Raw genomic sequence first — 16,299 nt, 5'->3', positions numbered from 1 at the left:
TGCACTGCTAGAAGGGTAGAAGGGTAGAAGGGTAATGGGAGTGCTTTCCAATTTACTTGAAAATCTCTACTTTAGCATAAAATTGTTGGATTCATAAATGAATAACAAAATGTCTGCTTCTTTTAATTTCACTCCTACCAGTCTCTGAAATAAAAATGGAATAATGAAAGCATCCGCTGACCATTTTTTAATTTAATTGATTTTTTTGGTACAAAAACACATACCTGATGTGTTTGTAGATGTTCCAATAGGGGTTCCAATACACATCAAGCTATCTACCTTAAGTCCTGGTCAATGTAAATGTGGCTACACAGCACTATAGGGCATGTCTGACATAATCATCATGGGTTCACAGGTGTTATGTAATTGCTCTATTGTCTATCTCTGGCCGTCTGTGAGCTTTGTGTGGAAAGTTGCGAGCAGTTGTAAATGGCATTAGATCCGTCAAGGCTGTGTCAGTTCCACATGATACTCACAGCCTGTTGTGCTCTTGTTCTGTTCAATGTAGACATTGTCCGAAGGGGAACACTGAAAAGTCCTGGGAATTGTGCGAGGAATAAGCAACACAACTGGGTGTCGTTCCAAAATACTTCTCCCAGAAAGTGTGTACAGAGCTAGAAGTCAAATGATGCATTCTTTGCAGCATAGTTTGTCTGCAATGTTGAGAACTTTCTTGAATTTAGCCCGCAGAAGAGCTGACGTTGTCTTTCCATTGTGATCACCACAGTGCAGGTTTCTAGAAAATCCTCTCCTTTTGTTTGGCCCTAACGTGTCTTACTGCCGAGTCATCGACACACAAACGGCAGCCATTATTTGCACACCAAACGACCCTTGTTGTTAGGGCAAATCTCATGTCTTTTGTTCCAACTGTGACAGTGAAAGGTCACCAGAAGACCACAGGGTCTTCAAATAGTAACTTTTGCACATGGTGGTGACGTATACAAAATGTCAAGTAACAGCCCAGTAACATCACGAAGAACAGGTAACTTGGCAATGTGACTGCAATCCTTTCCTGCTAGTCACGAACATCACAGCAGGATAGAGGCTTGTAGAGACTTGATATGTAAAAAGTGCTTAAAATTTGCTCTTAATAATTCAGATTGAATTCACAGCAAACCTCTTTAAAGTTTCAGTGTTTTATACCATCATCCTGTGTGTGCTGTCATCTTGGGTGTAACCAGTTTTTGACCTTCACAGTTAAACTGTGATTTCTGCTTATTCTTAAGAGACAGCCTGTTGCTCTCTCCATTTGTGGGTTTTTCCTTCTTAAAGCCATGCAATGAAATATTAACACGGACGGCCATTCTGGAAGGGAAAAGTGCAGGATGATGTTGAAAGAGTCCGAGCTCACTGTTGGCAGACAACAGAGGAGGGCCCGCTTTAGCTGTCAGTTAGAGGGCCTCACATTTGACTCCAGAATACTTATACAGGAGTTCATGGTTCACTTAGTGACTGCAAGGTGCTCATAGTCCTGTGGCTGCAAAACAAGTCCAAATCCTCACCCCTCCACTGCTGTGCTTGACAGTTATGCTGTTAGGTGTTAATGCTGATTAACCTGTTTGTCCAAACATTGCACTATGACCAAATATCTCAGCTTTAGTGTCATCTCTCCAAAGGAAATTGTTCCAGGAGTCTTGTGGTTTGTTCAGATTCAACTTTACAAAGCTAAGCTGTGCTGCCGTGTTCTTTTTAAAGAGAAGAGGCTTTCTCCTGGCAGCCTTTCCAAACAAACTGTACTGAACTTTAACATTTAACATGCTAATTGAGGCTCGAGTTGAGTCTGAGATGTAGCTCTTGGGTTTTTTTGCAAGGTCTCTGCTTATTAGACATCTATTCCTGAGAAGATTGTGGCTTCAGACCAACAAACTGTCAGATGTTCTGCTTTTATATAGTTGGTCACACTTGCTGATGATCAGTTAATAAAGCGCTTTTAATTAGCAGCTCCTGGCTGCTCACTGCTGGACAGCATAGAGTCCTGTGAAAATGTCCTTGCTCGTTTTTGTAGATATAAAGATTGTCACCCTCTATAAACAAGGGGGCATTAGCTATTCTGCTCTCTTATGAGTTAGCCTAATTTTCCCCTGAACCACTGAGAACTTCACTGTAGTATTACATGTAACAACGTGCTATTGTGTTTATTCTTTACATACAACAAATTTTGGATTTGCTCGTGATTGTGCTTTCCTTTTTTTTTTAACTCTGGCAGTAAAGGCAGTTGTTTGATTTGCCAGCTGTTAAGTTGTGAATCAGCTTTGAGTTTTTGAATGTCGAAAGAGAACTTTAGTGCCTCAGCCTATTCTTTGACATCAGTTATATTTGGTGTGTTGGTAACATTACTCTTCTACACATTTTGTGCACCAAGAACACAACATGTCTGCTGTTAAATGTGGACGTTAAGCTAATCAGCATTCACATTTAGCAAGTTCAGCACATGCTTTTATGGCCCACCGGAACACGAGAATAATTTAGTAATGGTTTTGGAATTTGGCATCTAACCAAAGCACTGAATCAGATCAGGTGTTGACTCCCTCCCCCTAAAATTCTGTGCATTTATCGGTTATTCTGCCCTTTCCCTTTGTGCCTCGTGTAGGTGACGAAGATGCTGGGGACATGCCGATCATAGCCGTGATGGTGGCCCTGTCCTCCCTGCTGGTCATCATCTTCATCATCATAATCCTTTACATGCTCAGGTTGGTAAACTACGGTTGATGTTTGTCGGACACGGAGACCTGTGGTGAGGGCCTGAGGTGCTGCTGTTACCATGGCAATGACTGACTGCCATTCTGCTGTGAGACAAAAGTAGTGTGTTTTTGTGAGAGAGCGAGATCAAGTAAGAGTGTGTATCTGTGTTAAAATGCACTTTGATCTTTGTTGATCGACAGGTTTAAGAAGTACAAACAAGCAGGGAGCCATTCGAACTCCTTCAGACTGACCAATGGCAGGTCAGACGACACAGGTAAAAGCAATCGCGCATCCCTTGTCAGCTCTGGGTGACTGTGTGTTTGTGTGTGCTTTGTATTTGTTGACAGATATGGCAACAATCTCGGTGAAATACTGAGCTTATTTGATTTGGGTCATTTGGGCAAACATGCACAGCCAGGTTGACCAGACTTGTTAGTCAGTGTTTTTTCCCCGATAAGCTTCGATTGATCTTACTTCCCCAACTGATAACATTTCCCTGGCTCACTGCTGGAGGAAGCTTTTGTTCACTGTGATTACCTAATCAGCAGAGCTGCAGTAAGTCCTATATGTTGCAGCGCTGATTCACATCGCCCTCTGCTGTGCGTTTCAAGAAAAGACAGTGAATGATGAAGTCAGTGTTGCATGATGTAAGTCATCTCTAGTCTCATGCTCTTACCCATGTGTTTATCTCTACCTGTCTCACCCCTCCCGTTCCTTCCCCTTCTCCTCGCTCCTGCCTCCTCCCTTCCTGCTCATTGCTACAGAACTCCAGAGTGTGCCGCTATTGGCCCGCTCACCCAGTACAAACAGGAAGTACCCGCCGCTTCCCGTGGACAAGCTGGAGGAAGAAATGAACCGTCGCATGGCTGATGACAACAAGCTCTTCAGAGAGGAGTTTAATGTATGGCACACTCAAGCAAGCACTCTTTGATAGCATGCAACTCTGTTGGTTTAATTAGTAAATCAGAATGAAAAACTTTAAATGAAAAAGTATAGATATTTGTATTAAAGGTACAATAGTAACAAAGTAACAGTTCAAAAGTCATATTTAGACTTGGCTAATTCTGGAGGCACAGTCTCCAGTAAACTTAGAGCCACATGAGACTCAGTTGTTACATAATTACATTTAATGTAGGAAAAGTAATGGATTAAAGGGTAAGGAGCCGTGTTAGTCACTCCACGTGGTAGCAGTACAAATGTAAGGCTAGTCTGATGATTCCATTTCATGAAGAAGAAATGTTGAAGAGAAAAGGTTAAGGAGCCACTGGCTTAAATAGTTAACCCTGTTTGCACAAAATGAGAGTTTATTTCTAAAGCACATTTTAAACAAGCTCAGCTGACCAACATGCTGTACAGTTTATATTAGGTATAGACTATACATAACAGTCACTAAATCAAAAATAAGCATACACTATAACCAAATAAAAGAAGCAAATAAGACTCTTTTTGCATTATAAAAGCCAGGATACTTTGTTCAACTAGACCTGAAATTAAGCGACAACAAATAGGTTTTTAAAAGTGTTTTAAAATAAAGTAGGCAGCTAAACTGTGGTGAATAAATAAGGATGAATCCTGATCAATGCACAGACCATACTGTGCAGTCACACTAAATGAGTTTGTGATGTGCATTAGGTTCAGTAGGCAAAAAGAGCAGGAAATTATCTTTATGGTCACACTGATGCAAATCTCTGCTGTCTATAAATATGTCTGTGTTCTTCTCCTGTTTTAGGCACTGCCAGTCTGCCCCATCCAGGCAACGTGTGACGCTGCCTCTAAGGAAGAGAATAAAGAAAAGAACAGATATGTGAATATCCTGCCATGTAAGTGAAACCTCGTCTCTCAGACTGATACTGACTGACACAAAAAACAGATCTCGTAGTTACAAAAAGAAAAAAGTCACAATTAAACTGAGGTGGAATTAACATGCGTCATTCTTTCTCTCCCAGATGATCACTCCAGGGTGCATCTCTCATCTCTGGAGGGAGTCCCAGACTCTGACTTTATTAATGCCTCATTTATAAATGTTTGTATATACATTGAGCATCTTTTCCACAGTTCTGCTTTTTACCGATCACATTTTATTCAGTGTCATGCTAATGTGTCCTCGCGGCCTTTTACTTCTGCAGGGTTACCAAGAGAAGAACAAGTTTATTGCAGCTCAAGGTGAGGCTGGCAGTTGCAATCAGGCAGAAACAAACTGTGCCGTCGTTCGCTAATAATAAACCTGATTGTGCTTCTTGATTGCTTCATCTGTCTCAATCTCTCAGGGCCAAAGGAGGAAACTGTAAATGACTTCTGGCGTATGATCTGGGAGCAGAACACAGTCACAATAGTCATGGTGACCAACCTGAAGGAGCGAAAAGAGGTGAGAGAGCTGGACACATGATGATGATGATGATGATGCTTCTTTTGAGCTAATTTGATTTATGTGATGTTATAACAGCTTTTTAACATATGAAAGATTGCATTTGTATCCACATTCATAATATAGTTAAGATGGTAAATTGAGTGCTCCTTTAAAGCCCCCCTTGTATGAGTCCTTATGCAAAGACCTTCACAGCATGACTTAACCTGCCTTTGTTTTCTCTACTGTACTTGTTCTGTTAATCCTACAGCAATACTGTAATACCTGAGTGTTTCATTACATGCACTTCTTTACGCATGTGCTTTGTCTCGAATCACTCTGTATTTTTTAGTGTAAGTGTGCTCAGTACTGGCCGGACCAGGGCTGCTGGACATATGGGAACATTCGGGTGTCTGTAGAAGACACAATGGTTCTAGTGGATTACACCATCCGCAAGTTCTGCATCCAACAGGTACCATGCTTGTCCTTTAACTGTTGAGCTTTACTCATTGTTTTGAAGTTTATTATCAGAATAAGTTTCCATGCCTGGTTTATCAGTCTAAAGTCTGTTCTGTACATACGGTGAAATTTTTTTATTTTTTTTTTTTTTTTTATATATATATTCTGGTTTACTTTATGTTGTGTGTTGTTTGTGTCTCAGGTAGGAGATGTTTCTGGGAAGAAGCCTCAGCGCCTCATCACCCAGTTCCATTTCACCAGCTGGCCAGATTTCGGGGTGCCCTTCACCCCTATTGGAATGCTCAAGTTCCTAAAGAAAGTCAAGGCCTGCAACCCCCAGTATGCTGGGCCCATTGTTGTTCACTGCAGGTAAGTAGGTGTGCTTCACGCCGCCCACTGTGTTTTTGTTATGTATTTCTCTGCACACTACTTGCAATTCACACGATCATGTTTCCTTCTGTCAGTGCGGGTGTGGGGAGGACTGGTACCTTTATTGTGATCGATGCCATGTTGGACATGATGATCACGGAAAAGAAGGTGGACGTGTTTGGCTTTGTCACCAGGATAAGAGCCCAACGCTGTCAAATGGTTCAGACAGATGTAAGTGGAGTATCAACACAAAGCACCAACGGTAGATTCATGATTATAATGCAGAAGCAAAAACCTAGACACTAACTACTGAATTATCAAAACTCTGTATCGGAGTCATTTATTCACGATTTCCTTTTATTCCGTCTTGCTCTACACAATCATCACTCTCTCCCACAGATGCAGTACGTTTTTATCTTCCAAGCGCTGTTAGAGCACTATCTGTACGGAGACACAGAGTTAGAGGTGACCTCACTGGAATCCCACTTGGCCAAACTCTATGCACCCTCACCTGGAGCTGGCTGCAGTGGTCTGGAGGCTGAATTTAAGGTCTGCTTATGTGTTCTTCCGAAGACAAATTATTCTCTGTTACTCCCCTCCTTTTTGCATTATTTTGTATCAATTGAGGTTCCTACTAGTAATATTCTGAAATTCGAAGTAATTTAAACTTTTGCTTGTTATCTTGTAATTTCTAGAAACTGACATCCATCAAGATTCAAAATGACAAGATGAGAACGGGCAACCTTCCTGTCAACATGAAGAAGAACAGAGTTCTGCAGATCATTCCATGTGAGTCGAGCTATTTTAGTTGTGCGGTGTGGGTTTTTATTTGGCGCCTATATGAATTAGTAATGCATAAAAACAGCGTATTTATTAATGCATATGCTCCTGTGCAAACACTTAAAGCTTTTTCCATTAATCAAGAGAAATGCTTCTCCTTGATTCTAACAGACGAGTTCAACAGAGTGATCATTCCAGTCAAACGAGGAGAGGAGAACACCGACTATGTCAATGCTTCCTTCATTGATGTGAGTGTAACAGTGTCCGGATTAGAGTGGAGCATTTCATTTAATTAATGCGTGCAATCGATCGTTTTTTTTTTACATCTACCTTTTCCCCCCCCCGCTCTCGTTCTCTCTCTTTTTTTGCATCATTAAACTTTTTCTCCGTGGACATCACTCCTGTCTCTTTCCTCCTTGTGGTAACAGGGCTATCGTCAGAAGGATGCTTATATGGCGAGCCAGGGGCCCCTGCAACACACTATAGAGGACTTCTGGAGGATGATCTGGGAGTGGAGAAGCTGCTCCATAGTCATGCTCACTGAGCTGGAGGAGAGAGGCCAGGTCTCTGTGTGTGTCTGTGTGTGTGCAGTTATTGATCTGGTATTAGATACCGAATCAGTAACTGGTAAAGATAGAATATTGATATCGGGACTGATTCCAACTGGATGCTACCAGTCTTGTATAATGTATTACTTGTGGCGTCACATTTCTCTTGTGAGACACTAGCAAATATTATGTCACACACATACTGCTGTTGACTGTCTCTCTCACAGTATAAAGCCTTATGCACAAACAACACAAAACTACACAGCAAGCTAAAAAAGCAGCAACTGAGAGTGCGAGAGTTTGAGTGCACGCTCTCACTGGTGTCTCCGTTTTCAAAGATCATTTCTTCTACTGTGAATCAACTGGATTTTGACAGTTCAGTGGCGAATAGGAAGTGAGGAAATGACCCTCTTATCACTGGTCACTTTTAATTACATTACATATGACAGGCTGGCAACTTCAGTCAACTGTTTTATCTCCAGTAAACGCTCGATTTGTTGGGAAATAAAATCTTACATGTACTGTTCAATTCAGTGATACCTATAACTGTACTACTTTGATATTAGAAACATCTTAAACCGGAGCATTCTGGGGTGAATTGTGAAGTGAAACGGTGTGTTTCTGCATGTGTGCATCTGGCTTGCATTGTACAAATTGCAGTACATGTGCAGAACTGTTATTTTGCCAGTGGACATGTTTTTATCATGAATCTTTATTAACTGCACTATAAATTATTCCCAGCAAGTAAAAGCAACCTTTTTTTTTTTTTTTTCTTTTTTTTTTTGGCAAGCTCAACAGTAACGGTAAATCCCTTTTTAAAGGCCAGAATTAGAAATAAAGATTCCAGCGTTACCAGTTCAGTTTCATTTTTTTCCCTTAGTTTTTGTAATTAATGTGTAATAAAGGTTCTCTCTGTGTTCCAAGTAGATGGATGCAGTACTACATATACAATATAAAAATTAGCATATATTTCAGATGTGTCTGACATTTTAAATCTGCTTGGTATTTTATGACTTCTAACATGTCATCAACCTTTATTTGACTTTTTTCCATGTCCTGTGTCCTATAGGAGAAATGTGCTCAGTATTGGCCCAGTGATTCAGCAGTGACCCATGGAGACATCACAATTGAGCTTAAAAGAGAGGAAGAGAACGAGAGTTACACAGTGCGTGACCTCTTGGTCACCAACACCAGGGTAATAAAGGGCTCAATGAAATGATGAAATACTATAAAACAACTGAGAAGTTCTAACATGGAACAAACACATTATCTGTTTATTATCTCCATCTTTCCAGGAGAACAAGACTCGAGTAGTGCGTCAATTCCATTTCCATGGCTGGCCAGAGGTGGGCATCCCCACTGATGGTAAAGGCATGATCAACTTAATTGCTGCAGTGCAGAGACAACAGCAGCAATCTGGCAACCACCCAATCACTGTGCACTGCAGGTAAGAAAATACAGACACACCAGTCTAACAAAATTTACGGAGATAAATGCGTAACATTAATATAATTACATTTTTTCTGTTGTACACTTCTAAACTGCCCTGCAATTGTAGGTGCTGGGAAACTGTTCCTCTAAACAAACCACAGGAAAAAACAGCTCAGACTAATTGTTCTCTTCTTCCTTATGACATTTTAACTGCTCCCAGATCAGTTCCTACCCTTTTTTTGTTTCTAGCAAGTACGCTCAAAACAAATGTTATTTGCACGTGTTATTTCTGCAGGCTCGGACTCCAGCGTGCATACTGAGGTTTGCATTTTTGGCTGTGTTTGTGTTTACAGTGCTGGTGCTGGCCGGACGGGGACTTTCTGTGCATTGAGTACAGTTCTGGAGCGGGTGAAAGCAGAAGGGATCCTGGATGTCTTCCAGACAGTGAAGAGCCTCAGACTGCAGAGACCCCACATGGTGCAGACACTGGTAAGGACTTATTACACTTGAACTTTTCATTTATTATAATGCCCCATTATGCAGCAAGTTTGTCTTTGACGAGGAGAGTTTGCTTTCATCACACTGACTTCCTTGAAAGATGCTCTTGTTGATCTTGTTTAGGTGTTTCAAATGTTCAGACTCAACTGGCTGTAGACGCTTAATGGAAAACCCTAAATACTGAGTCGAGTCAAGCTGAGTGGGTAATACTGCAGTTCCTAGTAGAAAAAGGGCGTATGTAACTTCTGGGTCTGAAAACTGAAGCTAATGTGGAAGAGTATTAAACCCACATTCTTTCTATTGACCAGTGCCTCCATTGTCCTGTAGAGGTCTATGAGAAAAGGGACCCTTGGCTCTCTTGCTCTGTGACATCTGTAAAAACTAAGTCAGTATTTTCAAGAGTCAAAAAGGGAGATAAAGCAGGTTGATTGACAAGCTGCTAGCCAAAGAGTACGCAGTGCCTCTCAGATTGTGGGCTCGATGACTTCAGTGACTGAACTGTCACAGATTGATAGCTCCAGCTGATGTAGCTGTTTTTTTTTCTCTCTCCCCTTTGCAGGAGCAGTACGAGTTCTGCTACAAAGTGGTTCAAGAATACATTGATGCTTTTTCTGACTATGCCAACTTCAAGTAGGGACCTGCCATTGATGGATGGATGAATAGATATCCACATGCACTTCATAAAAGCATATACACGCTCCAGAGCACACACATTCAGTTTGTTGCCATGCAGAGAGCTGCGTATCCCCATCTGATGGATCTTTGAAAAAACAACAACAAAAAACTCATCACAGCTTGATCTGTGGATGGGATTGAACTGCCCGGAGGAAAAGGGAAAAGAGGTCTCCTCCCAAAGGACAGAACAGGGCAGTGCAGCTGGACAGAGAAAAAAACTGAGATGCCTTCTTGAATATTTTGTAATGATGTTAATACAGCCCTTCACCCCTATTTTGCTTTCCATCTTCACCCCCCTCCCCAATATGTATATATATACCTAACTGTGTTGCATTTTATTATTATGGTTTTAGACACAGTTTTGAGTTTGGCTGCATTTTAGGGTGGCACCTGTAATGTATTTTATTGGTATAAATATATAAATATATATGACTATAAATCTAATGCTTTGGTGGCTAATGTACAACAACCATTTGTTTTTATTTTTTGTAAACACCTTGGGGACAGAGACCTAAAACATTTTAAACTTTGCCCGAGCCACACTGTAGCAACTTTGTGTGGTAGCAGAAGTTTCTACATTCACCCACAGACCCTGAACTGTTTTTCACTCCTCAGACATTCACACAAGCAGTTTTTCTCTACATTGGGTCGGTTGCCTCGATTTGGCAAAAAAAAACCAGCTTTCCAAGCCAGTTACAGTTTCTCTCTGTTAGGTTTCAGGGGTTCAGAGGTAGCTCATTACTGGAGATCGGAATCTCTGATGTAGCTCATAGTCTCAGGTTTTAATACGTGTAAACGTACACCCTAAATACCAGGAGCCGCTAATTATTCTTTGAGCGTCTGTGTGTGTTTGAACTGGAGCACAAGCTGACAGAGAGCGCTGTGGCGTGGTTCCACATCGCTTTCTCATGTCTGCAAAGTGCCAAAGTCCTTCACTTAGTCGGGTATGTAGCTCTGGAGTCTGGAGACTTTCATCTTTAGATGTTCAGAACAGCAAAACTTTTGAGCTATCCAAGGATCACTAATTAAAACATTGAGATTTTATATGCCCCGTACACTCAAGACATGTAGTTTTATTAAGGCTTATATGACGTTCTAGCGTCTGTTACGGTATCAGCAGTAATGTTGATGATGTTGGCGAGCCAAATCATAAACAGTAACTCATTATTGCATCATACAAATCAACAATACCCAGCATTTGTTTTGTTTACATAAGCACTTCAGTATTTTTTTTTTAATTTTGTAGACTGTATTTCCTTTCTGTCTGGGTTTATAGTTTTCCTTTGAGCCTGCTGGGATTTACTGTCTTTTTTTCCTCCTTTTCTTTTTTAAATATTTGGCGTCGGGTCACGAGACTGCGCTGTCACTCCTTCAGAGCGATGCCTTTTTAATTCCCATCATGAATATTGATAACTGAGGAATGTTTTCTTTTACTCGAATGCTGTTGCTAACAATTTCTCTCAAAAATGGATTTGTTGTTACTTTAAAAGAGGAAATGTGCCATGCAATGCTTTTTTTTTTTTAAATGAATGTCGTAGGATGGCGCTCAGACTTGAACTACAGTGTTTTTATTTAATCCAAGGTCAACATTGAGGCCATGCCCTTTTTTGATTGTAATAAAAGATAAATGATGTCTGTTAACCGCAGGGTTTTAGGTCAGTCCGCTCAGGAAATGACTGATGCCAGGATGTTTAAATTTACAAATTGAACATATTCAACTTGAGTTGATCTCTGCAGCTGTGTCACCTTCAAGTGGTGCTGGCTTCCACCAAAGTCAGGGTATTCAGATATGATCCCACAGCTGGATTTTAAAAGACTGTAATAAAAAATTTAATCTTTTTTTTTCTCCTTCTTTTAGAATTTTCCAGCTAGTTCGGTGTTTCTTATTGTAGCTTTTAACTGTAAACAGACCCATACTTGTGTATAATCTACATTACATTAGCACTCCTTTATTTAATTTATTTTATTAAAAGAAGGAGCACAATCAAGTGTGTCAAACTGATAGTGGCTATATCGTTTTCAAAAATAATAAATTTTGAGAAGGGGTGATCGCATCAATGTTGATTGTTTGAACACTCATGCACTCTTTGCACCAAATGTAAAGCCCTTAAAAAGTACAGAACCAAATGAGAGCTAAGGTCAAAAAGATATGGCCTTGATTTTTACAATATGGTGACTATACTGTGTTTGATCTGTTGAAGGGTTTTCAGGTCTCAAAGCCCTAGGCTGATTACTTAAAAGTAGCGGACAGCTAAGCTGACCAGTCACTCAAATCACTGTTGGCTGTGAGTGGGTCATGTTCTTCATTTCAGGTCTTTTTGTTCCAAAGCATCACAAGTGCTAACACGATTGGTTAGGTTCCATTATGTTTTTCATTTATTTACATTGACACTCACTGGGTGTTTCATCAGGTTATAGAAGAGGGGATGCTTAGCGTTACTGTCTGTTCTTAAATTACAGGGGTTTGTTGTGCACGTTTCAATCATGTGATCATGTCTCACTGCAATTTGACCACAAAACATGACACTGTGCCAAACTGTGAGACCCAATATTTTGTTAATTTTGTTATTATAAGTGAACTGATGAAGTGCCTCACGGGTAGGTTTTCAAAACAAATGAATCATCCCTGGAGTTTTCTTAACTCGCATGCATTTCCTCATGTTTCACCTGTTGACCAATGACAAATCCTTTTTGTGTGACAAATTGAGGGAGCCAGAACCAAGTGTGGGTCAGTTATTCTTTCACATTCCCTGTAGTTGTATATTTGTGGATTTCTTGCTTGTGTACATCAAACTAACATTGACACCTTTATTTTATTTTTTTTCAAATGCATAGTATTTTTATTTCATTCCATATCAGCTGAATGTGGGATCCATGACTAGTAATCAAGTGTTGGTACCCCGAATGTAGGACTAAAACACAGAAATAGGATTTGCATCCTTTACCACCAAGGGAAACCAGTTACCCTTGTTTTATCCCTTTATTCCAGGAGTTTTCCCCCACTGGAGCGTTTTGAATGCCCTTATGAAACTCAATCCACGGTCTCCATTTCTAGAGAGGGAGACAGCAGAAAACTGTTGCCCAACTTTTCTCTTCTCATCACCTTCTCTTTGTCTCCTATTCATCTCCGCTCACTTGTTGCTTCCTTTCTATCCTTCACTTTCCCTCTTGAACCATTCCTCCCAGTGGTCAACACCTTCTCCCCTTTTGTACATAATGTAAGGTTATTTATAATTCATTCCTGTCTGCTGCCATGCTTATTTTATTTTCTATTCCCTCCTGTAATTTTTTTTATTTTTATTTTTTAAAGATGTATATTGAACTGTATCGGGACCATTTTCAAATGTATTACAGATGTGTTTCGGCCATTTTTTAATTTGGTATGATTGTCTTAAGCAAATCCTATTTTTTATTTTGCCTAAGTTTGTTTGTGTTTTTTTGTTATTCAACATTTGAATATATGTATATATAATTATATATGATAAAATTATATATAATTATATAATGCCAAATGGCCTTTCTAAGCAAGATACTGTTCAAACCTAATAAAGTGCTTGAGATTTTAACCTCTTGTCAGCATACATCCCATCTCTAAGTACAATTTGTGCGTCCACGTTTTCTCTGCTTCTTTAAAGTCACGATGATCTGACGCACATGTAAAGCTCAACTCTCAATAACTAATGCTGGTGCTGTGGTGCCAAATAATTGACTATGGGTTGTGGTTACCTTAAGGATCAGGCACTCCTGCTCTTGAAAGATTTCCAGTCAATATCGAACCCTTTGCACCATTCATTCACTGGTGTTGTTGAAGTATTGAAAGGTATAAAGAATGGAAAGCGACTATTTTTGGTAGTGTTAGTACTGAGTTAACCCTTAACCCTAATATTACTCGGTGTGATGGGTACAGTATTTATTTTTATTGACACTGACAAGAAATTCCTAATTTTATATCAAGAGCTGAAAAATGCTGTGATTTAAGAGGCAGCTTTAAGTCAAAATGTTAACACAAAGTCTGCAACACCTACTGAAAGAACTGGATGTTTAGCAACAAACCTTTCACTGTCGAGCATAATCTGCAGATATCCATTTTGAAACGGGGCTAGTTTCATTTACGCGCCAACATGAGATTCGATTCAATTTTATTTATATAGCGCCAAATCACATCAGCCACCTCATATCAGTTGCCTCATATTGCAAGAACCCTACAATAATACACACAAATATGTAAAGGAAATACCTTTAGTGAAAATGGTTTCATTTCTGCTTCGTAGGGGGAAAAAAATACATTAATAATGACCAAACTTAGCCCTCTAAGTTAATTATAGTATTTGATGAATAAGGCAATGGGAAAACGAATTGGCCATTAAGGTTAATTTTTACATCAAAATGTACTGATTTTATTAATGGTCAGCTTGGCCTGTTGTAGCATCTACCACTGACTGGTTATGTCTAATGAGTTATGTTACATCTGTAGCAACATATGCAGTCACTTCCTGGGTGTGAACTGAAACATAAATACCTTTTCTCCTCTAATTGACAATAATGTCACCTGTGGATTGGTCAGGAATCCAGTGTATTCGTTCCTCTTCCTATCAGATCCCCCTGAGGTGTCAGCAGGGTCAGAGAGAAAACGTGTGGTGGTTCATTGTGGTCAATACTGGTGTAAAAAGTAGGAAATTGAAGCTTCAGACATTGTATGGCTAAGCATTCTTACTTAAAAGGCCCTCCCTGTTGAGAGCCAGTAATGAAAGCAAGCTGACCGTGTATAAGGTTTATCCTCAATGAGCACTGACTGTGACAGAATGATGATGGATCTCACTAATAATGACTTGAATGTCTTATTTAAATTGACATAGTGTAGAAGAGGATATTGGTGGTATAGATGGGTGTCAGTGCTGTTTACAGATGATAATTGGAATTGGTCGGACCGCATGTACGTCTCGTCCCCATGGATGATTCATTTGACCCCTTAGAAGAAGAGGGAGTCAAAGGGGTCAAAAATGGGCGGGGAAGAATAAGGAAGACAATGATGTGTGCTGGGGGATTGGTCTATATATTGAGGGGAAGAAAGAGGGAGCAGAGAATCTCTTCAGTAAAACACCTCGGTTGTACCGCAAGCTGATTTTAGCACTAAATCCACCAAAGGAAAAGAACATTTTGAAGTGAACCCCTGCAGGTACACTGAGGGAAACTTGGACTGATAAAGCTGTGAAATCTAAGACTAAGGTAAGGACAAATGATTACATTTCTGCCCAGTTTTAGTAGTTTATCTGAAACTATTATTCGATTCAAGATCTGATACTTTCAATATTTACTTTCAGAATGACAAAGGACAACTAGAATATTGTACTCAAAATTGAGTAAATGATAGAAGCGCCGAAAGCAGGGATGTCAAACTCATTTTTCTTTATGAGTGGGAAAAGCTGTAAAATTTGTGAAAATGCAGTAAAAAGTTCAAAAATGTTTGTGTTCCTTCACGTTTTCCAGAGCCATCCAGTGGGCCGCGATTGGAGTCTTTGCAGGGCTGATTCTGGCCTGCGGGTCTTACGTTTGACACCCCTGGCTTAAAGTGATGTTATGTAAAAGTTTTCCAAATGCAGTGAAAAATTTGGATGTTCGCCTGAAATGATAGCCAGCATCCATAATAATATAGCAAGTTTGCACTGAAATGTTTTAGCTCAGATCTTAAAATTAACTTTATTGCAGCTAACAACACTTTTCTTTTTAGCTTTTATTGCAGGAAATTCTCAATAAAGAATTTGTTCTTCAAATATTTTTCAAACTAACTCTATGTCCGTTCTTCTAGGTGGGAATATCATGTGTGTGTCTCGACTGGCTTTGCTCTTGGGGCTGCTTCTCTGTGTGGGGGCTCAGCTGTCCTTTGCCCAGCACTGGTCCCATGGTTGGTATCCTGGAGGAAAAAGGGAGCTGGACTCCTTTGGCACATCAGAGGTTGGGATAAGTGTTTGTGTGAATAATTTAACCAATCACTGAGCAGTTTCTGTTGAGAATGAAGATACCCTTTATCCCTTAACCTCAATCTGTTTTGCTTCTTAGATTTCAGAGGAGATTAAGCTGTGTGAAGCAGGGGAATGCAGCTACCTGAGACCCCAGAGGAGGAGTATCCTGAGAAACATTCTTGTAAGTGAGAAAAGCAGAGATGAACAGTAGCATGTTTAATGGTACTTGAATCACAATGTCTTGCCATCAGTATATTTCTTATGATCACATGATCATGAGATTTTGTCTACTCTGAAATCTGACTGACATTGACTGAAAATTCTTGACTGACATACACGTATTAGTGGAGTCGTGCTTATCCAGCCATAGTGTGCATATCTGTGTGTAGCCTGTATTGATTTCTGTGTATTAATAATAATGCCATACTAAATTCTTTCCACAGCTGGATGCCTTAGCCAGAGAGCTTCAGAAGAGAAAGTGACATCTTTCCAGAGACTTCTTTTCTATAGTAACCCACTTCCTTTGTATTTCTGCCTTGACGTGATTTTGTGA

The 16,299-nt window shown here is 40.0% G+C and overlaps 1 protein-coding gene across 1 annotated transcript in view; it reads left to right on the top strand.

Annotated features, from left to right (window-relative positions):
- Window positions 1-13,352, top strand: part of ptpra (protein tyrosine phosphatase receptor type A) — a 32,485-nt gene extending 19,133 nt beyond the window's left edge. Inside the window, exons 5-22 of the mRNA XM_005918693.3 lie at window positions 2,591-2,690; window positions 2,883-2,956; window positions 3,447-3,583; window positions 4,412-4,502; window positions 4,629-4,705; window positions 4,809-4,845; window positions 4,950-5,047; window positions 5,379-5,498; window positions 5,688-5,854; window positions 5,950-6,085; window positions 6,254-6,403; window positions 6,550-6,643; window positions 6,806-6,882; window positions 7,063-7,197; window positions 8,252-8,377; window positions 8,478-8,629; window positions 8,967-9,102; window positions 9,671-13,352. Of these exons, the coding sequence (XP_005918755.1) occupies window positions 2,591-2,690; window positions 2,883-2,956; window positions 3,447-3,583; window positions 4,412-4,502; window positions 4,629-4,705; window positions 4,809-4,845; window positions 4,950-5,047; window positions 5,379-5,498; window positions 5,688-5,854; window positions 5,950-6,085; window positions 6,254-6,403; window positions 6,550-6,643; window positions 6,806-6,882; window positions 7,063-7,197; window positions 8,252-8,377; window positions 8,478-8,629; window positions 8,967-9,102; window positions 9,671-9,745 (1,982 nt within the window). The 3' untranslated portion in view covers window positions 9,746-13,352. The remainder of the gene's footprint in view (window positions 1-2,590; window positions 2,691-2,882; window positions 2,957-3,446; window positions 3,584-4,411; window positions 4,503-4,628; window positions 4,706-4,808; window positions 4,846-4,949; window positions 5,048-5,378; window positions 5,499-5,687; window positions 5,855-5,949; window positions 6,086-6,253; window positions 6,404-6,549; window positions 6,644-6,805; window positions 6,883-7,062; window positions 7,198-8,251; window positions 8,378-8,477; window positions 8,630-8,966; window positions 9,103-9,670) is intronic.
- The last annotated feature ends 2,947 nt before the right edge of the window (window positions 13,353-16,299 follow it).

The sequence above is a fragment of the Haplochromis burtoni genome, unplaced genomic scaffold, assembly GCF_018398535.1.
Source record: "Haplochromis burtoni strain Fernald_Lab_line unplaced genomic scaffold, NCSU_Asbu1 Contig_32, whole genome shotgun sequence".
NCBI classification, from domain to species: Eukaryota; Metazoa; Chordata; class Actinopteri; order Cichliformes; family Cichlidae; genus Haplochromis; species Haplochromis burtoni.
Note: the sequence above shows the minus strand (reverse complement) of the source record. Positions and strands in the feature narration are given on the sequence as shown.